Source organism: Danaus plexippus, chromosome 15 (assembly GCF_018135715.1).
Source record: "Danaus plexippus chromosome 15, MEX_DaPlex, whole genome shotgun sequence".
In the NCBI taxonomy this organism is placed as follows: domain Eukaryota; kingdom Metazoa; phylum Arthropoda; class Insecta; order Lepidoptera; family Nymphalidae; genus Danaus; species Danaus plexippus.
In genome coordinates this window covers 6,103,465-6,129,446 of record NC_083547.1, presented here as the reverse complement: position 1 = coordinate 6,129,446, position 25,982 = coordinate 6,103,465, and the positions used below count along the sequence as shown (strand labels likewise).

At 31.9% G+C, this 25,982-nt stretch overlaps 4 protein-coding genes across 5 annotated transcripts; 2 read left to right on the top strand and 2 right to left on the bottom strand.

Annotated features, from left to right (window-relative positions):
* Positions 1–1,643: 1,643 nt before the first annotated feature.
* On the bottom strand, positions 1,644–11,229 carry LOC116771693 (G1/S-specific cyclin-D2-like). Its single transcript, XM_061522818.1, has 4 exons — positions 10,647–11,229; positions 9,319–9,534; positions 7,625–7,781; positions 1,644–3,085 (listed from the first exon to the last, which is right to left on the bottom strand). Exons 1-4 carry the CDS (start codon positions 10,881–10,883, stop codon positions 2,805–2,807), a joined length of 891 nt encoding a protein of 296 aa, XP_061378802.1. The 5' UTR covers positions 10,884–11,229; the 3' UTR covers positions 1,644–2,804.
* Positions 11,230–14,289: 3,060 nt separating this feature from the next.
* LOC116766293 (anaphase-promoting complex subunit 10) lies at positions 14,290–15,218 on the top strand. Its single transcript, XM_032656103.2, has 3 exons — positions 14,290–14,477; positions 14,548–14,784; positions 14,873–15,218. The coding sequence occupies exons 1-3, from the start codon at positions 14,381–14,383 to the stop codon at positions 15,082–15,084; spliced, it is 546 nt and encodes a 181-aa protein (XP_032511994.1). The 5' UTR covers positions 14,290–14,380; the 3' UTR covers positions 15,085–15,218.
* On the bottom strand, positions 15,158–18,760 carry LOC116766292 (translation initiation factor eIF-2B subunit epsilon). Its single transcript, XM_032656102.2, has 10 exons — positions 18,547–18,760; positions 18,350–18,474; positions 18,088–18,279; positions 17,626–17,809; positions 17,306–17,550; positions 16,929–17,048; positions 16,495–16,802; positions 16,154–16,333; positions 15,742–16,022; positions 15,158–15,663 (listed from the first exon to the last, which is right to left on the bottom strand). Exons 1-10 carry the CDS (start codon positions 18,637–18,639, stop codon positions 15,454–15,456), a joined length of 1,938 nt encoding a protein of 645 aa, XP_032511993.2. The 5' UTR covers positions 18,640–18,760; the 3' UTR covers positions 15,158–15,453.
* A 1,311-nt stretch (positions 18,761–20,071) lies between these two features.
* Positions 20,072–25,429, top strand: LOC116766369 (Bardet-Biedl syndrome 7 protein homolog). Of its 2 annotated transcripts, none has more exons than XR_009752902.1 (15): positions 20,072–20,229; positions 20,304–20,427; positions 20,496–20,610; positions 20,664–20,808; positions 22,031–22,224; positions 22,291–22,471; positions 22,699–22,874; positions 22,960–23,077; positions 23,521–23,661; positions 23,799–24,031; positions 24,158–24,313; positions 24,393–24,502; positions 24,816–24,918; positions 25,004–25,139; positions 25,233–25,254. XR_009752902.1 is itself a non-coding variant. In XM_061522809.1 (15 exons), exons 1-15 carry the CDS (start codon positions 20,128–20,130, stop codon positions 25,388–25,390), a joined length of 2,184 nt encoding a protein of 727 aa, XP_061378793.1. In that variant the 5' UTR covers positions 20,072–20,127; the 3' UTR covers positions 25,391–25,429. The 2 variants fall into 2 exon arrangements, 1 of the variants encoding a protein (XP_061378793.1); XM_061522809.1 differs by having other exon boundaries at positions 25,012–25,139; positions 25,233–25,429.
* Positions 25,430–25,982: the final 553 nt, after the last annotated feature.

Sequence of the window (25,982 nt, the reverse complement as noted above, 5' to 3'; positions counted from 1 at the left end):
TACCAGTGTCGAAATCCCTCCAGAGTTAAATTGTAATTTCTTGAAAATATTATTGTTAAAAATATGATCCGTCTGCTTCTAAAGATGTGCCTTTCTTCCGAGAAGCAGCCTCCAGAAATATTTTTTAAAATTTCATCCATATAAATCTATTGAAAGTACTCTTCTATGCAATTTTATGTCTATAAAAATAAAGTCTGCATAAAGACTGCTGTATTTACATTACAACAAAACTACTGGATAGAGATTAGATATTAATTAAATTATCTAAGGTTTACTTTTATACTTTGTCCATTATCAATATAAATATAAACCTGTTTATATTTTAAAACTCAACATTTTATATAAACTCTCAGTGTTCGTGATACCTAGTTATGAACCTTTTTTGTACTTAGCGCACGAAGCAGCGTGTATCAGTTAGTATTTATTATTTAATTACATTTTATAACACAACTGTATAACATTGTGTGTAAACTTTTTACTGGTATTTGATAAATGTCTTTATGTACACGTTTTAACAGTATGTATTGTATATATTTACTAAGAAAAACGAAAGAATCTGAGATCGTAAGCAGTAACCCGAACCAAAAGTAATTACTACAATCTAAAATACTCTTTACAATTTAGGAACTGTTCCTAAAACAAAAAACATAACATACTCCTTGTTTAAAAAAAAAAACGTCCAGAATTCGTGAGAATAGAAAGTAAGTACCTACCAGATTCTCTTACTAATGTTTTTCCGTTTAGGATATAGTTAAGGCAGTAATCTTAATGATTAACAAAAAAAAACAGCATCCGTTGTGTTACAAAACATTTTAAGAAATTAATAATTGCATGCTACATCAAATCACATACGTAGATAACGATCACCCCATAGTATTGTAGTACTAGTATTTTAATAAATGCTTTAATATTAATTTTAAAATTATAATATTTACTAACAAAAAGATACTAGCACACAGGATATATTAATAATATATTATTATATAAAAGAACATAATTCCCTGTGTTGAAGTTTCTCTCAAAGAAGTCGATCAAAGATAAACAAATAGAAAACAGATATTGTTTGTTAGCAATAGTTTTTTTTTTTTATTTCATTAAAAACAGTATCGTGGATTTCGGCTAATGTGTCATTTCTTATAATTTTTTGGTTTCAAATAAGTAATACAATATAAATAAATTAAACAGACAAGAATATAGCGAAGAATAGTATTCATTCTAGAATATTGAATTAAAATTTCGGTGAAATAAAAAAACATTGAAACACGTGTTTCGATATATCACATTTTTTTTCTACACGTCTTTTATAAGACCGAGATTCAAAATGGTTGTCATTTGTGACACAGCTATTGTTATGAAATCTTCTTTGCACGTGGTTTTGTTTGTCGTTACTCTGAGAGGTTAGACGGATGTAAAAAAATTAATAAATACTGAACCGAATTAAATCTTTGTAAAATATATTAAACATGCGATGTCATAAACCGTTTTAAATGTATTATTTTGAATTTGTAATGTTTCTCTCAAAAACAAGACGTTACATTACAGATAATGAATAAATAAATTTCATCCTTTAATTCACCAATATATATATATATATTTATTATAATCGATTGGTTAAAAAAATGAAATGCATTTTTGAGGTTTTTATTGTTTTTCTATAATTTATAAAACCAAAACTGTACATTTCTTACAAGACAAAGTCTTACCAACTAACATATATTTAGTAGACGATAACAATGTTTTCAGAGTGTGGTAGTTTAACAGAAACTTATATAGTTATATACATTATGCGTTTTATCAAAAAAACTCTCTGAACTCGTTCCAATAATCAAATCTATGAAAAAAAATCTCACAATAGGATGCGAAACAAGGATATGAAATAGACTACGAGTTAAGAAAGCTTAAATTAAATTAACAGTAAATGAAAACTTATGAGAACGTTCATTAATTTGTCTAATTACTTAAATCAAGACCGCGTAACGCCGCGCTTCGAATACTTCGTTATCAAGTTACACAATATAATAGAAATAATGAAACCGTCCTACAACCTCGATGAGTATTCTTAATTCATAATAAATACATAACGTATTAAGCAAATAACACACCTAATTATACTAAATATTACAAACACTATAAAGGTTTGGTCGTAAACAGGAATGTGTTAAACTTGACTAGAATTTAATAAACTTAACGTAGTATAAATTACTTTAACCATCCAATCAATATTGTTATAAAATTACAGACTAAACGTTACACCCTTTTGTACAGTCATTTCATTTGCGATTTATCTAACTGAGATCTTATTGAACTACACAAAATCAAGACACACATTTTACTTCGATGCGAAAAATTAATATAAAACACTATATAATACAAATGTGTAAATATTTTTTATTATTATCATTATCATATTTTGCGTCTTCAATTCATAGTTTACAAAAAAAAAAAAAAAATCATCAACTCAGCGTTATTTCAGGTTAGTAACAAAAAGTTCTTAGATATATTTTTTGGATAACGGAGATCAATAGACGAGCATATCGAAAGCTTGAAGTCGGAACGTAATATGGTCGTCTGAGATTAATAAATTAACTAGATCTAGAGCTACATTATTTTACATAAATATTAATTTGAGATCAATGGACATATCTTCCTCTTCCAGAATGGTAAATGTAATACACATAAAAACCTTTTCTTTCAAACCTCCTTACCCAGGTGCGTTACAAAAAAAAGTGACCTATTCAAGGCGAACAATAACAATGTCATCAATACAGACGAGATCAATACATAAGGTATGATATAACTTAGCATCAGAATCTTACGTCCTGAACGTCGGTCGGCGTGTCTGGCAGCTGTGTCTGGTTGTTGGTCTGTTTGATTGGTTGAATGTGTCTCGTCCTAGGCTCTTGAGGTTGAGTTTCTCTTGCGAGGACTCGTTCCACGTGGCGTGCGACCAGTTCAGCGGCGGGGGCCGGTGTCCGCGTGAGGAGGCAGAGGTCGTTGATCGTCATCCGAACCCTCAACCCTCTGGCGGCCGCCGTTATACAGGCAACGGCGATCAGCGAAGGCGGCACCAACAGGAACTCCGTCTCTGTTAACAAACATTAACCATAAAGTTCATACGCAATGATGGATAGATCTAACAATTATAAGTTCAATTTATTTTAGTTTAATATATCTATCCTTTCTATATAAGTAATACTTTATGCTATTGAGATAATTTTTTTTACGATTTCAGTCATTTTTATTGTTTATTTTTTCATTTGGATAGTGCATTTAAATGTACGGCGACAAGTCATGTGATGAATTTTCTTGCTCTATCATATATTTACTTATTAAGACCTAAGGTCTTTTGGCACAGAAATGAATGATACATAAAATGTTTTATATGCCGGTAGAGAATCAAGCTATAAACAAACAGAGTAGTTTTTGTTGTAGGAGTATGCGGATACAAAGAGCTGCTCGGAGGCAGGTAGAACGCATCTGTTGCAAGATAATTACCTACACCGGACAGGTGGCTCGCCACCTTGCATCTTAGCGTCCTTGTATTAATAAATACATTCTTAAGCATGAGACAATATTCCATACAACGCGAACTAATTTTGATTAAAGCCCAGCTAATATTTATTGCGACAATCGTAAGCGAAGGTCGTTCGTCTTAAGGGGTCCGTATAAAAACAACATGTTACTTTGCACAATAAGCAAACCTATTGTTCGAGTATAAGGAAGGAAAAATCGAACAGCTGCCAGATTTGTGCATGACGTCCCAGTCTGCATCTTTGTGCGTTGCGTACCGGGCACAATAGACCCCGAATAATGGTAATTTACATCTTAAGTTTTCTAGCCAAGGGCGCAGCTGCAATTTCGCAACGAGGGATTACATTGTTGTAAATCAAATAAAATCGAATCGCCAAATCAATGACGATAAATGAAATTGATGTCCACTAAGTCTTAAGACTTCTGTTATTCTAACGGCGTTTTCGAGGTGATGAACCGAGACTTGGGACATTTATGTCGCGTTGGGTGTTGTCGAGGGAAGGCAAGACGGCAGATGTGGCGGCACCTGGCACGACCCTTCCGTTCGCCTCCAACTTACTACAAACGGGTCACTGAACGCCTACGAGTTTCTTACGTTCTCGCCCTTAAACCTCCGTAAACATTGGATCTAGTTGTAAAAAACGCTACGCCAACACGCGAACTGGTCGTAATTTTAATTGTATAACATTTATTGGGAACGTTAAGGTCACGCCCGCCAGTAGTTTTAACGATATCGCAGAAATAAAATCTTCATATAAATATAACACAGTTTTTGACGTAAAAGCTTTAAGAGTAATTAATCGTTTTAATTTGCCATGTTGTTGAACTTTGGGAGACTAAAATACTAAATGAAAGTGTATTACTGTATCGTATTGATAAGTTGATAAACATAAAATATATATTATCCTATATAATCGTACCAGAAAACCGATGGATTTTATTTTATAGTATTAAAATTCCGGTCATTGTGGTAACCAAATTTAAACATGAAATAAAGCACGGCATGTTGTGTGCGGGTAGGTCATTAATATATTAATATGAAAGTATATCAGATGCGATCTAAGCACTGGAGCGGCGCGGGCCGTTTCCACGACAGGTTGTCTGTCAGTTGGGAGTCGACATCTGCGCACGCGTAAGGGGCGCAACCTCCTAAGACACCCCCGTCTTAACTTTACCCTTCTAATTACAAATTCCAGTAATGAGCGTCTCCAACAGACTTCAGGAACCGTTAAGTTCCGTTTTTGGAACCTGTCCCCTTATGGGAATCGAGGGAATCCTTATACAAATAGATGCAAAAGTGCAAGGGTTGCAAATAGTTAATGTCATTTATCTAATTGTGTGGAACTAGTTGTAACATAATATAGTATACGCCTAATGTCTCATTTTGAATTTATTAGAAAGGGTTGGTTGAGTGGTTCGGAAGACAGTTTACTTTTTTATTTATCTCATACCCCGCGTGTATTTATAAAAATTGAGATATAGAATTAACAAAAATGGCGTTGATAACAGATTTTTTTTTATTAACAGAACGGAAGACATCGGTTTTGATGTTCTGCGATTTGAAATGAGGTTTAATATCGGGTTAGATAGGTAAGGGTCGGGACGCCAGGTGCGTGCCGAGACGTTCTTTGGGGTCTTTGGGTACTTGGGGACGAAGTTGGCTCGGGTGACGACAATGGCCGCGGGACGTCTTCGCGTATTGTCGTCGACTCAGCTGGCGCGGTCCCCTAGGTCCCAGCCCGTCATAAGTCACCGCGACCATGACACGGTTACTTGAATTATTATAACACGCAATGTCTGATTGCTATCTTACGTTGAACTTGTATCAACATCGTATCAAGTTCCTCTGATATAAGTTTCTTTTCAACTGACTATATAGAACCGAGAGGTTCTCATTCAGATTGTGTATTATTCGATTATATACATGTAATATAATCTATCTTCACGTGACTTAAATCAATACTGATGATGCTTTATAAATTTCCGATAGTTTTTTTTATTATATTGGACTCGTTTCGTTTGTGTTTATGTATATTTAACAAAAAACTATTAGCCAATTCACGAATTGCTCGTATTTCATTGATATTTCAATAGATTAAGACACATAGATAAGCATTCGATGCAGACATTAAAATTAATTAAATTAGATATTTATACATCGTTCTCCCTTACATTTATTTTAATTATCATCGCAAGCCTTAATGGTTTCATTGTGATCTCAAATACATATACGGAATAAACTAGTTTAACGATTGAGAAATAAAACTTATTCTCGACTTTAAAAGGCCCTTAAATATTTTATATCTCAAACTGTTATTGTCATTTAAGGGGTAAGAATTTGTTTGATCATAAACTAACAATAACAAATATTGAATATAATGCAAAGAAGTAATGTCGTGTCGACGCCCACTGTACTTACATTTAATACCGCTATAAAATTACACGGGCGTTAATCACAAATAAACCCCTTACAGATGAAGGAAATTTACAGGTCAAGAGGTGTTATTAACCCTTTAACACCTCGGCTAATGCAATATCGGTTACCATCAATTATGTGTACTTCCGGTGACCAGTATAGGGCATAAATAAACTGCAAACAATCTGCCGTGGGTTGACCTGGTCATGTCTATAACATGTCAAACCGTAGGGGTCAAACCATTTACCAAAATAAAAAAAAAATTGATCGTAATTTCTCTCATACAGCCAGCCCACTACATTCAGCCAATGTCGCATAGTAAGAAAATAAGTAATAAGTTTTTTTAATCAATAAAAAAATAAGTATCAAATATAATAATGAGCATAACAGACTCACAGCTATAAATTTGTTTTATCTCGAAACCATAGGGCAGTCAGGGTTAAGATACAAAACTTTTTTTAAACTTCGATAAAATAAAAAAATACTTTAGAATTTTGTCAATCAAACATAACGCGATGCTTATATCCTTATTAACTCATTTGAACGGTTGGAACCCTTTGAGAATTATAAAAGGAATTGAATTTTCAATCAACTCAATGTCAATAAAAATCCATTAAATGTAATGCAAGCTACAATTATTATGTAACATTCACATAAAAATAATTATGTTCTACATCTGACTACAAACTTTAGAACTATACGGTTTATTTAAATGTTTTAATTTCATTTCATTGTCAATATCCCCTATATTAGAATTGATATTTATTCATAATAAACTTAAAAGCTTAATTAAAACATGAAATACAACCTTAATACCCTTAAGTAATCCTCCTGTAAGTGGTACGAAGTTAAATGGGACAACTATATAACTACATAGTATTATTTAATCGCAATTTTATCCAGCCATCATTATTACAGCCTCACAATAGTACTGATAGTCGTAGTGTGTGTATGTTGACGTAGTTTTACGAGTGTGTTTATTCACTCCTAGGAGCGTATCGGGCACATGGCGGTATCCCCATAAATCAGATTGAGTCCAGATAACGCTTAGAGGTATTAAGTTAAAACAAACAACAATTGTACCAGGCTATCAGCGTCCCGATAACAAGAACAGTTGCTTGAACTAAATGCAAATATATAATAAAAAGAATATATCATTTTACAGATGTATTACGTTTTAAATGCTCGATTACTTGTAAGGGTTTCTATAGTCCAGGAAACTAGAACAGCTTCGGATTCGATTGAGACGATTGATCTACAATTACACATTATATTACTCAGTCATGCATAATACATGTACCTATGTCTGTCTTTATAGAACATAATTCTTGTATAAAAACATAACTTGGACCAAATGACTGAAACGAAATAATTTGTGCTACAACAAAGGGAGTCCGGCAGAGGGTCAGTTTCATGGGGTCGGTACAAGGTGTTCGATATCACGGCACGGGGTGGCATGTGCGTTCCGATACACTCACCCCATAAATGACCGGACTTATCGCTGAGGACCAAATGTCCTCGCGTTCGTTCAAAACCTGTTACACTCTAAATTTAGTAGCACAAATGACGGCATTATCAATAATTAGCATACAGTCAAGGAAAGTTTGTTTTACCCGCATGTTACAATAATTCAAAAGAGCGCGTTTAGCGACATTTCCTTGTTTGAACTATATTTACCTGTATAGCAGACGGATGTGAGTGTTAAAGCGTGAGTCCGTACGAGAGGATTTGTTCGTCCCCAGGGGGTTCTCGCTAGTAGAGGTTCAACGAAGTCGAAAGCTGTTGCTACTGATAGCTGCCAGTTTAAGCGTTGCAACAGCATCACCTCCCATTGCTAAAACAAAAAATAATAACTAAATTATTTTTCCAAAGACAAATGTCTAAATCCCTTTACAAATATACGTTTCACAGGCCTTGTTCATGAATTTATTTGTTGAACGAGTAAGTAAATTGCAACTAATAACGACCAGCAATTAGTCCTGTATGAGGTGAGTTGAAGAAAGAAGTCTTTTATACGGACCTTACAGCTCATTCGTAACCGTCATACACGATGGATCAGGCGGAAACCGCAAAAAAATAGCAAAGAAAAGGGCAAACGGGGTAGGATCGCCTAGTGAAACTTTCATGGAAATTGTATAATTCAATAGAGTTAGATAATTCAATAGGGGTTAGAGACAAACAAACATAAATTCATAAGTTTCATCATAAAAGTATCGAAGTATTTTCCCACCGTAAAATGAATAAATTTCTCATTATCTATCGAAAGTCAAATGTCATGTAGACAAGTCAAGTATGGGAACTGAGTATTCGCTGCCTCATTTAAATTCACACCGAGGACTTATCAGGATGATCGGCCGACTTAATTGCAAGGAAGTAAATAGTGTGCCATACGGTACCTCCGCGCCCCAAAGAACGATGGCACTTCTCACGGTCACGGTTCATACCAAATGTCAGGAAAATTGTTATCTTATGCATTGCGTGAGAATTAAACACTCATTATAATAGATCTATGAGAATGTTTTTATAAAAGAACATATGATTGCATCATATTTTGTATTTAGAATTACGAATTTCGCTAAACGCGGTGGAGGCGTGTGAATAGGGTGAAAAGTCAAAAACTCATGCGTATTAGTGATCTAATTGATCGAATCACACCTGCCCGCCTGCACACAATATCACAATTATAACTTTATGACAGTAGTTCTAATGACCGAGTGTGTGAACCGTAGTGCAGAGCGCATGAGTTGCATGTGCCTAATGATAGTACTTCGGCTCTAGTAACCAAATTATATGAATGTATCAAATCGTCTTATCAACATATCAGAGTGTCTCGCTACCCACATATCCGACGGAAATAGTGACTAATTCGAAACTCACTTCGTCACACGTTACAAATTTGTACTTTTAAATTGTAAGACGGGCTTCGCTGACTATCATCTTCGCCTTCGAGGTTCACGAATCGCGGAAGAAGTAATTACCGGAAGCTAACATACAGGACTTTAAGGAAACGGGTAATATAATGACGTCCCTTCGGGGTGAAGGAGTGACATTTGACTCGGCTAATCGAGTTCATTCACGGAACACAGTCAAAACAATACGTTCTTGCTTGCGGTCGTCGCAGGATGTAAGGTACACGGCTGTCTCACGACGCGCTACATTATAAAACTTCACACGATACCGATCTGAGGAGTTTCCAAAATTTCAAAATAAATGACAAGATGTCAGAGACAAGTTCGGAAATATTATTATAGGTATAATCTAGACAAAGAAAGGTATATAAACGTTTGGTTATAATATCCCAATAAGACCTGACTACCGTATATGATCTATGCGAAGGGAAGTGATATTGGATGTTTTTTGGAAAGACTTACCCTGACTTCCTGAGGGAAAACTGAGTTATCAGTATAAGCGCAGAGTAGATCAACCGACAAAGGATGACACTGGCGAAACTTGGAGGCGAGTAGCAGCGAGGTGACAGCCAGCAATTGTAGTTGTTGCCGTGAAATTGCACGCTGGGCGAGAAACCTGTCCATGTAGCTCACAGCCAGAGGGAACACCTGCTCTTCACATTGCTGTTCCTCACAAACCTGGCAATATGGTCTATACATTAATATATGAAGATAAAAACAATACCAATTTTATTTGTTTTATTATCCTATTTTTAAGTAACTATTGACGATTGTCACTGTTATGATATTTTTTAAATCTTTTTGTTATTTCTTTATTATATCGTTATTTGAATGAAATTAAAATAACATTTTAGGAAACCTATCTTGTATGAGTATAAAAAGTGTGATCCCTTTGCTATCTATAACTATGGCTTCTTTGGCGCAGATTTTGTTTCAGAAAAGAAAGTATGTATGTCTATACGTCAATTTGAATTAAGAATTTAAACATTAGACTTGTGACCTTATTCCTTATATGTCTGATAGTCCTCTGACATTTATGCAAATCTAGGTACCTATAGGAGCGTCACGGTCGAACGGATATTAAACGTATCGGTCCTAATAAAGTAGGTTGCCGTTGCATATAAAATGTTTTTTGCAATCCCAGTTATACAGGGTGGGATTCCGTTGTTCATTGAAGTCGAACAGAACCTTCGAAAAACTTAAGTAAAAAAGTTTCCGCTCACAGCAGCTATTGTAAGGGCTCGTACCTACTGTTAAACCACGTGTGTCGTACAATACATATCTTACAGAATTTATACCTTATATGGACTATTTGAATGGTGATGTACCATTTCATTATTATTTATATAAACATGTGGTAAGCAATTAAAATAAAATCAGTTTAATATTCTTGATTAATATATTATGTTTCTATATTCTGATAGTTGAATTCCACATTACAACTTACAAACAGGTATCACAACAATAACCTTTTTGCAGGTAGGTATTAAATTTATCTTAAAACATTATCTTCAAATAAGTCGTATTGCTTATAACAACTGCAATTTAATTTATAGAAAACTAAGTTTTATAGTACGTATGCCTTTTAAATATTATTTATAAATATAGATGAATAATCTGAGAGAATTAAAAAGCTCCTCCTTACAAACAAATGTAAGGTCATTCACTTTCATTTTAATCAGCTGTTGTCAAATTGATGGCCCCTATTATTTTTAATTTATTCTCATTGCACATAAAGCATTCATAAATGCTTTTAAATATATTTATTAACATATGAAATAGAATATTACCTCCAACATCCAAGTCGTGACAACCTTCCTCATGAAAGGCTGTATATCAATTTGAACGTGTTGAAAATAATCAGTGTGCAGTGCGTGGACTCTTTCAAGAGTGAGGAGGTTCATCAGCAGCCTCGGATCTCGGTCCAAAGCCCGATCAGGTCCAGCGATACACATATCCATAGTCCGTCCACTACTACTGCTGTTGTGACCGGAATTCTGTAAATTCTCTCCACAAGACAAATCCATTTTTCACAGTGATCTCACGAAAAACACAACAATAATAATAAATCCAATGTACTATATTGTCACACAGTTTTTGGGAAAGTTCTTTCGCACAATGTTTTTGTTCTCGTATTTTTTTTTTGTGTACGCAAACACAGCCGCTGCACGAGCGCTCGGTCAGCGAGTGTGCCGTGGACTGAGCGTATCGGCATTCGGCAACTATACTCTATAGTGTATACCGAAACACCGCGTGGCCTCAAAGCTCAAAGTTTAAAGCCCTTCAAAGGATATCCCCACCCTTGAAACATTCCCTTTAGTTCCATATTGACAAAGTTTTATACGTATTACAAAACAATAACAACTTTGTATGGGCTCATAGTTCTTGTCAGTTACTAACTTGTATCCTTTATTTTTGTGTAAAACATATATTTTAAATGTTCATTTATATTAAAAAATAATAAAACATTAAAATCATAGTTCTATTGTTTTGATTTAATACGTTTAATTCGACTTAAATAATTTATACAATAGTAATAACTGTGTATATATTTCCAAATTTATGTACACGTACCTACTTATCATTAAAAAAAAATCTAATTTTATTGCTTGTCTCTATTTGTAGAAGGTAATTTCTAAATCGGTTAGAGGTATTCTGCCTAGCTCGTGGTACATAATATATTTGTTATTTTAATAAAAATCTCGGTGAAATTGTATTTCAATTAAAAAAAACGAGAACAAATTCTATGTAAAACCATGTAAGAAAAGCAAAAATTTTGATGTCAGAATTTACAAACATTTGTTTAAGAATTAAGATAAAACCCCAGCCGACCTCCCTGATTATTGCTTTTGTTTCTATACTTTCGAAAACAATCACCGTTATTTACTTAAACATTACCTTTATTTTGATTCCTACCAGTTTATAGTCCCTTTATGTTAAGAACTTCTATTTGAAATGTTTACTAAAAACAAATTATAAGAAAGTGTAAGTTACCGCAAAGAAATTAAAGTCTAAAATTTCATAAATGGTCATTAATAAAAATCCGAGTCTCAGAAACGACAGTTACTTCTGTGTTTTGCCACAGAACTTTTCCGACTTTTCGAGACATTGTTAGATTTTTTTGATTTAAATAAGACTAATATCATCTCGTCTGTCCATGATCACGTTTGCTGCAAAGTAACCGAAACGTCGGGAGTATATAGTTGACAAAAAATTATAAAATAAAGTGTATTAATTCAAAAAAAATACTTTAATTTAAATGAATGCTCGCGAAAGTCCTCAATCTCAATATTTTTTTGATGTACGAAAGCAAAAGTAATGTTGTTTTTGTAAATAAATGTTGTTTTTGTAAATAAATGAACCTTCATAACATATTATTTAATAGCATGCTGATGCATCATCTTTAACTAATGCCTAAACTAATTCGTTGTCCTCAGTTCTAATGAGTAGCTGGAATAGATCTCTTAAAGAGGTAAGGTCATTAATTTTTTAATTACATTTAGCTTTGTTAGGTGTTATGCATAGACAAAATAAACAAAGTTGCTTTGTAAACCGTTATCTTTAAATGCTTTTAAACGTTTTACAACTATGCGTACTAATTTTAAAACTAATACATTGCAATCGATTCCAGAATTTAAGCATGAAATTCACAGCACCCTATTTTTTTATAATAATATAGTGACAATTATAAATAATACCAACTCTAAAATATTTGTTTTTTTTTTATATTATGGTAATTTTCAAAAAATTTTCTCAACAATCCGTTTAAACAGTTGCTTTGGGATTTTATAGACAAAAGAAAAATCTTAATTAACAATGGCTACACTTTTTTTTAATATCATTAGTTTAACTTTACATCAGCACCTATCTAAAAGTACTAAATGTATAAAGTACATAGATATGCCAACCAGGTGGAAACTGAAACTCAACGCCAGTCGCCAGATGTAGATTAAAACAACAAATAAAGAAATAGCTTTACATATCCAGAAAATTATTTTAATTTCGATAATAACATTGTTATAAAACCAGTGAGGTGTTATTTATTCGGAGGGCGAATAAATGCGCACGCCGGAGGGCTGAGGGCACGAGGCAGCTGCGCATGCGCCGGGTGCGAGCGATCCGGTTGACATTTACAACAAATCCCAACACACCTGATATCTCGAACTGGTCATTATAATACTCCTTCCAGATTTCAATAGCGCCGAAACAAACACGTGCCCCAAACAAGAGAACTTGTTAATAATTTAACATTTACAATTCATAAAACAATTACAATTACAATAGACGTGGATTTATCTTGGATAATTGAAAGCGTGCGTGTTGTCGTGCATTTTAAATATTAATCCTTCTCATTTTCTTGTTTAAACTGCCAGTTATAAAAAGGTATGTGCCTGCAAATCACTTTCCAATCTGTGAAATATACCATGCTTATAAAACTGGCTAATGTATAGGATATTATGGACGAGGTAAATCCTGTTAGTTGCGCTCTCTGTTTTTTACCAAAAATCATTTTAACGAGGACTGTATCAATTAATCACTAAAGAGATTAATAAATTTCACTAAAAACACTAGACGGGATACAAAATAGAAATAATTTAATACACATATAAAGATGTGTTTTCAATCAAGTTTGCCGACAGTCATAATATATTTGTGACAGTCCAGTTTTTTTCTTAAATGTTTAAATAAAACCTTCATTTAAATATAATTTTAATTATTACTTATTTAGCAAATAATTCTTTTTACTTGTTCCCATCACAATTTCTTTTTAATTAGTCATTAAAATAAATACTTTAATTTGTTCTATGTTGAGAACTGCAATTGTTTCCCACACTTGTGGTTATTTTTACTATCAGCGTGACATGTGACATCATTACTTATAATTCAATAATTGTTTTAGGTCGTAATTACAACTGGCCCGTTGACCGAAATATATATATATATAATTTGACAATTACGGAATGTCCATCAAAAATGATATATATACATAATATGCAAATTCAATCAACTTGAAGACAATAGAGTTAAGGTGCTCTTAGTGGAAGAGAAATATTTCTTCAGGAGAACCAGGATTATTCCTTTTGAGTATCTGAATTCTAAAAAAAAAATTTTGGATGAAATACCTTCCTTTAATGTACCCTGTACTAATTTATATAATTATTAAATACTATTTTTTTTTGACCCATAAGACACATGCACTATAAGATAGTAGTTTTTCGCACTGTTTTTCTTTGTTATTTCAAATTATTCTTATCACTTTATTTCTTTTGGTTAAAATAATAATCAAAAGGAGTGAACATAAAATATAAAAAATAAAAAAATAATAATTAATAAAACATCAATTGATTGTTTAAGTGTGTGAAAAGTATCTTCTAGAATAATAAAAAATTGCATTTGTAACGACAATATTATCTGTGACAAACTGACAATTGTTTGACGTTAAGTTTCAATTTGATCACACTGTTGTCTGTTATCAAACAATTGATAATCGTTTTAAAATTGATACTCGTAATTATATTTTAAAATGAGTTCAGAAAAAGATCCTCTTGTGGGCGAAAGATCTGGAATTGTTCGGGAAGTAGGAAATCATGCCATATGGAGTTTATCTTCTTGCAAACCAGGTAAGGAGTCTTATGTTATTTCTATTGTATTAGTATAAAAGAGTGGCAGTTAATATTAAATTAATTGCAGGCTTTGGTATTGATCAGCTACGAGACGATTGCATGGATACCTATTGGCAATCAGATGGACAGTTGCCTCACCTTGTAAACATTCAATTTCAACGTAAAACTATGGTCTCACATATATATATTTACACGGACTACAAGTTGGATGAGAGTTATACACCTAGCAGAATCTCCATAAGGGCAGGAACACACTTTAATGATTTACAAGAAATTGAAGTTATAGAGCTCATTGAACCCAGTGGTGAGAAAAAAATGAATTTCCTAATATTTATAGCTTGTATATTAAAAACAATAATTTTAATATCATCATCACTATTCTACATATGTAGGTTGGGAGATGATACCAATAAAGGACATCCACGAGCGACCAATCAGAACATATATGATTCAAATAGCAGTACTGAGCAATCATCAAAATGGCAGAGATACCCATATGAGGCAGATTAAAATACATTCTCCTTGTGAGCCGACATCATTTGATATGAATAAGTTCCGAACATTCTCCACTGTACAATTTCAACAATATGCAACAATTCGATAACCTTCTAACTTATGTAAATACTACAGTACCAAATTCTTTGTGTTCAACTCCCATGTTATATAATAAAAGTAAATAAAATGGCCTTATAATTTAATAGCATAAAATATTTACAATAAAAATGAATACCCATTGTATCTGTACCATAATTTATTATTTATAAGATTCAGCTTCCCATACTATCTAGATAATGTTGAATGAAATTGTGAAGTTTATCACAACTTTATTGTAAAACAATATCAATTGACAAGCAAAAAGAGAAATATAAGTTTGTGGGTTGGTTATTAATAGTTTGTATAACCACTTAGGCGATTATTGTACACATAGGTATCATAACATAGTTAACTAAATAGACAAATATATTTTTTATTACTAATCAGAATCATCACTTTCTTCACTAGCTTCTTGGAGCCAATCAAAAAATTTGACAACTGATGTTTGATTGATCAGCGGACTCTCATTTTCTTTCAAATCCTCAAACCATTCAAGTAAAGAGTCTTCATCAACAACATCTGCTTCATATAGCAAATGTATAACTTGCCCAGCCTTTCCATCTAACCATTCATTTTTAAGGCAACTTTCCTGAAACAAAATTGTACTATATTTTTGCACCTAAAAATAATAACACTTTTCTTTTAGGAATTAAAAATTTATAACTACCTCTACAGCCTTTAAACAGTCCATTATTGATGATTTTGTTTTAATATAATTTGCTAGAACGGGACGGAAGAACTTGATTGTATCTTTCACAGAACTGAGTACACTCTTACTCTCAGCCAAAACAGGCAAGCTAAGTAAAGCCCTCACAACAAAAAAGTTGACCTCATGCAACTGTATGTTGTATGCATATCTCGATGAATTTATCTCTAATATAAGAAAATCACATTTGAGTTTGTCGTCATAGCCCCTTGCTAAACTGTCTATTACCTCTTGAAGGAAAACTGAAACATAATTGATTAATAAAATCTGAGATGCAACTATAAAGCCTATTTGTATTTTATTTAATTGTATAGTCGCAGTATTAAAGTTTAATTTATAGTCAAAGAGACACTATTAAATACAGAGAGCTTACTATTAGTGTCTTCGGGTATTGGTGAATCTGATAATGATTCAACGCTACTCTCAGATGAATAACAAGAATCGCTTGCACTCCAATCTTTCTCGAACCCGATAAACTCATCGTCTCCTTCCCTGGATGATTCATTTTCCCATTCTGTGCCACTTTCTAATGTGGATTTAGAAGGTTTTCTATCTGTGGAATATAATTTCATTCATAAAAATAAATAAACTCTTTACAACATCAAAGCTTATGATAAAAAAGTTATTTAAAATTATTTGTTATGAAACATTTCAAATTTAGAACAAATTTATTTATTTTTTTTGTAAAAATACTAAATGAATTTAACTACATACCATCTTCGGATTGTTCGTCACCGAGAATATTTCCTTTGAGTATGCTTCCCGATTTAATACATATTTTGTTAGAGGCAATCACACCCTCCAAATTGCAGTTGTCTTCAATTGTACAACCCTCGTCAATGAATGAATTTACTATCCTTGTGTTATCTTTAACTATAACATTGTCCATAAGGTGACTGCCTTGGATAACAACCTCTTTTCCTATCATACAATTATTCCCAACTATTGATTTAGATATTTTTGTCATATCACTAATATGACTTTTTTCTCCAATCAACACATCACCCAGTAATGAACAGGATCTATATGAAAATAAGGTAATTTAATGTTAATTAAAACTGATTAAATAAAATCTGTGTAATGTCTCCAAATTATGATTATTTTTACTTCATTAATATTAAAATAAAGTGAAAAAATATTTCTTAAACCTGCTTAAAGTAGAATCAGTTTTTCTGAAATTGTGATTTCCCATCGAGAGATATGTGTTCTGATAAAACGATCCAGTTTCAATAGATAACGGATAAACCCAGTTATGTAGTATGTCCCAACTGCAAATAATCATAGCATCAGTTACATTATTATTTTTATTTTTCCTCTGTATTTAAATGTAAAAAAAAAATGCCTGAAAAAATCTACTGACTTACGGCTAAAGAAGAATTATTTTAATACAAGGTGTTACAATTATTGAAGATTGAAAGTGTCTTTATACATAGCAACAAAATGTATGGACACGGCACCCATATTATAAATACATGCAATACTAAGTGTTGCCTCATTATTTAAAAAACTATTAAATCATTCTTACCATACTGTTTGATAAGTTTTCCAATTGGTTATAGCTGCTGCATATTGTTTTTCCCCCAACAAAGCATAATATAAAGAACTTGCCAAAATATCCTCATTAATCAAAATGCCATAAATAAAGTCATTTCTATTTTGGAAATCAAAATTATCAGAAAACAGAGGAGGAACTGAAGGAGAGCAGAGAGCAATACCTGGATCTACCAAATTATGATGCAATTTCACCTCAGAATGATTTAATACACACTCCTGAAAATTTTAAAGATTTTAATATTTTTAATTAATAATACAATAACTTAAGAAAAAATGGTATTAGAAACTTACTAAGGGTAAAGAAATGGTTGTTTTCTTTGATTTAGGCTTGTGCTTTTCATGCATCAATATTTTATGTGTGTTTCCATCTGCCGCTAGCAACACTGAATTGTCATTATAAATTAAAGGATGTTCCCATGCAACCTCCTTGTAAACTATTGTCATGGCTGCCCCTTTATCTTTTTTACAGGTTTGCCTAGACCATTAAAGTGTTTTAAAACTTGAGTAAATTATACTATTTTTCATATTACTAAAAGGTGTTTCTTAAAAAATTATCTAAAGGAGCTGATTTTTTTTATGAAATTATAATCAATAGATTGAGGAGCAATTGTTTACAAACATATTTAATTTTGTGTTTTACATTAACATACAATATTTTTTTTATGACATATTTGATATCATGCTTTAGATTGCCTCGAAAAAATCATCTCCTTAGTTTCTCAGTCCTTAAAATATAATGAAAGGTTTTATTACTTATGTTTTTCCAACAGCATAGCAAAATTCATGTTAGTGATAGAGTTAACACCTAAAAGAACAAAATGTCCTCTGACTAGTCCAGCGGCGTCTATTTCTCTCATCACATCACCCATTGTTTGGCATGTGTCTGACATTACGACTTGCACTTCCATGGTTGTACTCCATAATGCTTTATCTTCTTTACATTTCCTTTTCAATAAAAAATGTTATTCTTCGAATACATAAACATCATGACACTAAGAAAGTTACAATGACTTACTTGATGTGATCTTTTATTTTGTTTCCATCTTGGCAACAAAATAATAAAGCTTCTCCAACACCTCCAAGAAATAATGATTCCAGAGTATAATCTATAAGAGGTATACCAGCAACTTGTAGAAGTCCCTTTAAGACAGAAACATTATTAAAATTTAATTAATTCGTATCTATAGTTACAAATATATTCAACTAACTAACCATCGGTTTTTCACTGTTTATTGGAAGAAAATTATTATTGAATAAATCCATAACAACCACTGCCTGGACAACATTTTCCTTGTCGTTCTCCATCTCACACCTTTCTAGTCTAATAGATAGTCCTGATAATACTTAATATACTAAACAGTTGGCACACCAAATAACATATTAATCCTATAGGCTCTGAGTTTGAGGTTAATATTTAATGGTAACGTCAAATGTCAATTGAAGTTGACACTTATGACTTGATAGGTAGGTATTTGGTATGGCTAGTACCTCAAGTAACCTTACTTAAACTATTCAAATAGAATAACTATTTACTGATTAATGTTATTTTGTGATTTTATTAAGTCAGCGGTCATTTTATGTATTGCTCAATATTCAGCTTATGCAATATGAAAAATATATTACATAAATTGGATAGATGAGAAAGTCTCATATAGGTGCCAACTTTACTTCTCACAATATATTTATACTAACGGAGTGTTAATTTTATGTTTATTACTATAATTATTATATTTTTGCTTCAGTGGTTCATTACTTATGAATAATCCAATTAAAATAACACGCAATACGCCAAATTAAAATAATCGTTGAATGATAACTAAACATAAAGAAGTGACATTGAAGTAATAATTAATGATAGCAGGAATTTTAATTGAAAAACATCCCAAAAAAAATTGCAAGTTAATATGAAAAGGATAATATAAATTAAGTTATATAGAAGTTTCCGTGTCGATTTTCGTGACACCTTATTCTTTTTCTACTACCATTTTGGATTTACAAGCATATCAAATATATTATATGATAGCTTTCACTCAACACTTTGCCTTTGTTGGTTGGTATAAGGATTAGGTTATACATATGAAGTTTTCCCGTGGGAACATAGAATTTTAATACAACGATATTAATTCTGATGTCTTATAAGCTTATTTACTAGAATATTTCTTTGAAAACCATTCGGTAGTTTTAGTTAAAAAGTATTATATTAATTCACATAATGTGCATTACATTTTAATGGAAAATAAATAGGGTAAAAAATATTTTAAGGACATATATTTTAAGTGTATTTTAAGCATTAAGGAACTTGTGCTTGTTAAAAAAAGTAAAAGGCAAAGAAACAAAAAATAATTAATATGTACCTAATAAAAATTCATCTGTACGTGTTATTTTACTCAAAATTTTATTAATTAATTAGTATTTCTGAAAAAAAGTCAATCGGCTGAGTATATGAATTATTTATATCAACAAATCTAGAAAATATGATAAATTCGTGTTGCCAAGTTTTGCTTCCTGTTCCATACCCTTATTAAAAAATTTCAATTCTACACTAGAAACTGAGCGTGTCCATTTTTTTTATTAATCTTCACAAATAGTAAAATTAACGAAGTTTATAATTTAATAACAATTAAATTTCTATACAAAATAGATTAAAAAGTCAGTTATATTTCGGCTTTACCATTGTTGTTGTTTGATGCATTGCTAAGATACCATCGATCTTGTTCCTGATATTTAAATTTTGAGTCAATGGCATTTATGTTAAAATCTTTATAGAGAACGTTGCAACGGAGTATCAGAGTTATGAGTTACGATTTATCACGAGTTGATTACACTTTATGTGGAATAACTTATCCTGATACACTTAAAATATTGCCAGCCTCAGATCAAAAGCTCAAACAAAGGGTAAGTGTGTTAAATTGATAGACGAAATATAAATTTTAAGGGTGTGAGTAAAATCAATTAAATAGTTGGACCAGTTTGTAGTTGGCGATAAAAATGGAGTGCTTCAATGTTTAAGCATAAAGGATGAAGAACCGGTAGTGAACTTTAAAACACTTCCTGGAAAACCAATTACATGTGTACAATTAGGCTCACCTGCGGGTTAGAAACAACACTTTACGTTATTAACTAATAGATTCAAAACTATTTTGAAAATAATTATTTTACAGGAAACACATCCGACAAAATATTTACGGCTTCCGGAAATGAGGTTAAGGGTTATAATAAGAAGGGCAAGGTGTTTTTCGCGATTGAAACTTCAGTATCAGAAACCATCACTTCTATGTAAATAGAACATTATGATTGGTCATTGTATGTTACTAACGATTCAAATTAAGAATTTTTATTTTCAGGTCCGTTATTGGAAATGACTTGATATTATGTAGCGGAAGAACTATTACATTTTATAGGGACCTACAAGAATTATACACATACATTTGTGATGATAGAGTACTTGACTCAACACCATTCAGCACTCCCAATGTAAGTGTTGCTTTTAAAAAAATACTATACTAAGTTTAAATAGGAATAGTACAAAAACATTTTAAAATTATTGAAAACTCAAAGAGTTTATTAGCAAAATCCTACTTATATTTTAAAGTTAAAATCTTTGTGGTTGAATGGATGTAGGTATGTATATATGTACATATATATATCTATCTATATGTTTGTTCCTCTTTAAAGCGAATACTCTTTTACGAATTTCGATGAAACTTAACAAACAGTGTAGTGTACAGACAGTACAGACTGCGTGACTGATGTCTGCATTAGAATAAACATAGATTATAAATTATTCCCGAAATTCCAGCAGCATTACGGCACAACAGTTGCATTTTGGGTTTAGTCGCCTGATAGATGATACAATCGCGTCTGTTTGTTTAGTAAGATTTGACAGATATATTTTGTAATTGCTTTTAATTGATCATTTATTACATTGATATTTAACACATAAATGAATAGAGAAAATATAAGAAATGACAAGTTATATGCATATTTAGATATCAGAAAGTCAAATTTATTTTTATAGCTAGCTGTTGCCTTTGACCCATATTAAACATCTTAGAGATTCCCGTTATCATCATTATTCATTCAACCGACTTTTAAAATACTAAATAGCCCTCAACCAGATACTGAATTCGTGACCATAGAAATAAAACAAATAAACAAGCCCTCATCGATGATACAAATATTTATGAAAATCAACCTTTAATTGAAGGAGTAATCGCGTAACAAGCATTTAGACAATTTAAGGACTTCTTCATTTTTGAAGTCGATTAAAATGCAGGCTTACTTACTCCATACGAAGTTACCTACCTGCGAGTGAAATTCCCGTCAAAATTGGTCCAGACGTTTCAGACGTTAGCCGGAACAATCAGACAGACAGACAAAATAATTTTTAACCTAATTTTTGATATGGCTGTCAGAGTTACTTTCATATGTGGAATTATAATAATTTTAAATTACAAACGGACACTTGATTATATCCAATCAAGCCAATGAATCCAGGACACAAATACTAAAAATAATTTCATTTTGTTAATGTACAAAAAAATCTACCACAAACACATACTACAAAAGACAGACTGCAGACAGACAATTATTATAACGTGTAAGGGTAGACTTGAATTGTTAGCAAGCTGTAATATACTGAGCTACAACAGCTTAATATCAGGTATGTATATATATATATATAAATTACTTCTAGAGCGTCCGTGTACGTCTGCTGGTTATAATTGCAAATAAAGAAGCATTAATAGTTGAGAACGGCAAGCTTCTGCAAAAACTCTATGTATCTGCCGGACCTACCAGCATAACTGTTCCACCATTTATAGGTCATGTGGATGTGTCTGCGATTTATGGCTCCGCTGATGGTTCGATCGGTGTCCTGAGTTACCAGGAGTAGGTAACCTACTTTTTGAATTTTCCATTAATTATTCTATATTTTATATTAAGTTTTATTACCAGGTCAGAATTAAACAGTAAATGTTTGGTCCCGGGAGCTGGGTTGGGTTCTGTCACATGTCTTGGTTGGCTCAATAACAGCTCTGGCTATCACCTGGCTGTCGGACGTCACGATGGTTCAATACAACTCCACTTGCTCAATAGTGAAAATTTAAATGACAAGCCAAGGCTGAAGTTCACTTATGTAAGGATCACCTCATAATAATTTAAACTAATAATACTACCCGAGTCTATTGCAATATGGAATTAAATCAATGTAAATAATAAATGATTAAACTATTATGAATGTGAAAGATATTGTTTGTACTAATCAAAGACGGTAAAACTCAATTGAAAAATGTCTATAAAGAAATTATTTCATTTATAAATTTTGTTAAGTTTTTTATCATTTTCTTTCATTTATTCTCATAGTTTTCAGGGGAACCTGTTACGTCTGTTTGTGGTGGTGTTATTAGTACGGATGAACCTGAGTTAATAGCCGCCACGTTCTCTGGAAGGATTTTCGGTTTGAGATCTAATCGATTCATGCCAGGAAACATATCGAGTGCCTCGCTGGATGTTTTAGCTACCCGACGCTCAAAACTTGAGTACATATTTTTTTTAATTTTGAATATATTCCAAATTTTCTTCTTCCAAGTTATAGCATTTATAATTTTGTAACATTTTTTTAAGAGCTGAAGTTGCTAAATTGGAAAAACAGGCAATCAGTGAACGGGAAAAATATCAAAGAAATACACGATCTTTTCTTTCTGGTGTATCAGTTCCACCGCTTTTGGAAATCGAGTATGAGGTAAGCGGCACCTTTCGCTTCTTCATTTAAGAGCTGTATGCTTACCACAAGTTTGTCATCACTCTGCACTATATATATTGCACTGTTTATAATACAATGTGACTAGATTTAGATATGAATGAAGAACTGTAAACACTCCGTATCTAGTATTACGATGCAAAACTCTAATAATACTAACATTCAAAACGTTTCGCATTCGTAATGTTATCATATAGATACGGTTGGTAAAGGACTTTTAAATCAACCAAGTTAAAATTGGTGGTATTTTATTTTTTATTGGAGGGCGCAGAGTTGCACTATGAGCACTGAAATATATATGTATATTATAAAAATAATTGAAATAAATTGTAAGTGTCCAAGCTATTTTAACATTTTTAATAATACTATGTGTTACACATCTGTTAATTTTTTGATAACGAAGAATAAATTACCAATTCTACTAGCTGACTGGCGCTACTCACAACAATTGGCAGGAAGTAAAACTCATATCAGCGGTTCCCTTGGACGTTCTCTTCGTGTATTGTGAAAATAAACTTGAAATACAGACGGACAGCACTGCCGTACTTAGCATTTGTACTCAACAGGTATAATAATTTCTAATATCTAAGTGTATTTACAGAATAAACTTAATTATATCTGAATATACTATAAAACGTTTATGTAGTAGGTATATTTATTTATATGGAACTAAACAGATAAATAAATACATTAAATTCTACAGGAAAACAACAGCCCGGAACTTCTAGCGACAATTCGTTGCCAAGCTGGCACAAGAAGATTATGGATGCGCATACGAATTTTAGACGATAAAGAAACAAAAATGGAAGGCACAAGAGTACTTATATATGTGTTGCCTACAGGAGCTCCGAGAGTGGCTCGACTTATAAAACTATATTTGTCGTTATTGCCACACTATTCTAAATATGAATCACCTGACATAGAAAACAAGCAAAGGTAGTGTAAGAAATGTAGATATTACCAAAAACATTTTGCCAATTATGTATATATATTGTTAGTAATATTTATAAAAAATACATATAAACATATTTTAATTTAAAAAGGTAATATAAATTATTTTAGGCCTTGTGAGCTGAATATATTAGGTCCTTTTTCTGTAGCTGAAATGACAGCGTGGTTGTCCCAAATTTTGCCGGGAGAATTACCGAGACCGTCAACGACAGTTATATTTGCACGATCACATACTACTCTTGGATCTTTTTTGATATGTCAATACAAGTAAGTTATCTAAAAGCAACACATTATTTAGTTTATTTATTATTCACACTCTTTTAGACCTAGCAAATTTATTTTACAGACGCGGATCCGCTACATTTAAATCAAACAATATTTCTACCATAACATTAATCAAGGACTTTATTACAAACTGTTGTATAAGGAAGAATATACGAGCAGACGTAAATTGTGGTTCGTATTGCCTTAAGGACAGAGACGTAAATTTTTTGACATTTAATTAAAACTATGGTTTTATATAGGCAAAATATTCCACAATTCCTGTAATAGTCATAATATAGAAAAATCTATGCGATTTATTGGATTAAGTATATTTATATATTTTATTCTTTGATGTTTCGATCACATTACAGTTTACAGAGACCGTGATCACGGACAATATAATAAATTTCGTAGTGAATCTAAAAGCCTTGTATTCGCGATAATCTTGAATATCGTTAGAAAAAATTACCGTTTATTTAACATAAATTATTATTACTTTGGACAGAAATTCCAGAAGACTGCTGTTTGAACGCTTTTAAACTTTTAGAAGATAAATTTAAATCGGTTTACAATTACCATAAAGAATGCGAAATTAAAAACGCTATAAGGTAGGCGGGACTGCAATATTTGTCATAAATTTATACATTCTGCATGCATGCTAATAGAAAATATTAATTTACTAATGACACGTAGTTTTTCAGTTCCTTAGATTTAGATGAAAATGTAATAAAAAACGAAACAGAGCCGGTGTTGTGTAGCGATTACTTACGAATTTTGAATTTGTTACCGAAGGAAGACAATACGGAGGAGACATTTGAAGCACTCGTTGGTAATGCTTGTGTACCGTTTTTTTTTAAGTAAAGTAAGGTTTTTTTTTAAGTTATGTCTCATATAACATAATGTTATTTATTTTATTTCATAGATACAGTTGAAAAGTGGTACTTGGACTGGTGTAAAACCTCCTTTATAGGACGTCACAGTAACACTCACATTTCGAAATTACAACATGCTCTACAAACTTGCAATATAAGCGAAATCGAAGAATGTTTGACATTTAAAAGTCAGACTAATGGAAATTAAAAACTATTTTTATGAATAAAAAGTAATTTAATCACCTTACTGTTAGTTTCAATAATATTTATTAAAATACCTCGATTTAAAAAAAAAGCCTTAATTTTTTTTATATTGTTAATGGAATTTATTTGTCCAATGAGGTCTAATAACGAAAACTATAAAATATTAAAACAAATCGTGAGTGGTTTTTTTTTACAGACATGAAACCAAACATACATACTTAAAAGTTTAAATTAAAACCTCATTTTAAAATGTATTAAGTAATGATATTTTGTTTCTCTTATTATGATAACTCCAAACAAATTTAAAACTTACTCATCAAATAATAATAATATTTTTTTCATATTTTGTCTAAAGTTAATAAGGGTTTTATAATAATAGGTATTTGAGGTTCTCTCGTACCCAGACCTTAAGTAGGAAAAGTCGTGGACAGCTGAGCATACTAGACTGAGCTTCTGTTATATAGTAAGATCGTTCTAGAAGGAATAAATAGGAGCTTGGTTGAAGGAGTAAATGATTTACAGGAAATTATATAGAGATTTTGGTTCCCAAAATCACTTTTGGACTCAAAAGTCATATGTGAGTCTCTATGTATTCG

Excerpts from the sequence above, each read along its gene's own strand:
- LOC116766292 (XM_032656102.2), bottom strand. The coding sequence starts at position 18,639 with ATGGAGAACGACAAGGAAAATGTTGTCCAGGCAGTGGTTGTTATGGAT. Across the intron at positions 16,334-16,494 it reads TGACGAACAATCCGAAGATG|ATAGAAAACCTTCTAAATCC; the intron begins GTATGTAGTTAA and ends TATATTCCACAG. Across the intron at positions 16,023-16,153 it reads AATACCCGAAGACACTAATA|TTTTCCTTCAAGAGGTAATA; the intron begins GTAAGCTCTCTG and ends ATTATGTTTCAG.
- LOC116766293 (XM_032656103.2), top strand. The coding sequence starts at position 14,381 with ATGAGTTCAGAAAAAGATCCTCTTGTGGGCGAAAGATCTGGAATTGTT. Across the intron at positions 14,478-14,547 it reads TTTATCTTCTTGCAAACCAG|GCTTTGGTATTGATCAGCTA; the intron begins GTAAGGAGTCTT and ends AATTAATTGCAG. Across the intron at positions 14,785-14,872 it reads AGAGCTCATTGAACCCAGTG|GTTGGGAGATGATACCAATA; the intron begins GTGAGAAAAAAA and ends CTACATATGTAG.
- LOC116771693 (XM_061522818.1), bottom strand. The coding sequence starts at position 10,883 with ATGGATTTGTCTTGTGGAGAGAATTTACAGAATTCCGGTCACAACAGC. Across the intron at positions 7,782-9,318 it reads TTTTCCCTCAGGAAGTCAGG|CAATGGGAGGTGATGCTGTT; the intron begins GTAAGTCTTTCC and ends TTTTTGTTTTAG. Across the intron at positions 3,086-7,624 it reads CACATCCGTCTGCTATACAG|AGACGGAGTTCCTGTTGGTG; the intron begins GTAAATATAGTT and ends GTTTGTTAACAG.
- LOC116766369 (XM_061522809.1), top strand. The coding sequence starts at position 20,128 with ATGAGTTACGATTTATCACGAGTTGATTACACTTTATGTGGAATAACT. Across the intron at positions 22,472-22,698 it reads CAAGGCTGAAGTTCACTTAT|TTTTCAGGGGAACCTGTTAC; the intron begins GTAAGGATCACC and ends TTATTCTCATAG. Across the intron at positions 24,919-25,011 it reads GAAATTAAAAACGCTATAAG|TTCCTTAGATTTAGATGAAA; the intron begins GTAGGCGGGACT and ends GTAGTTTTTCAG.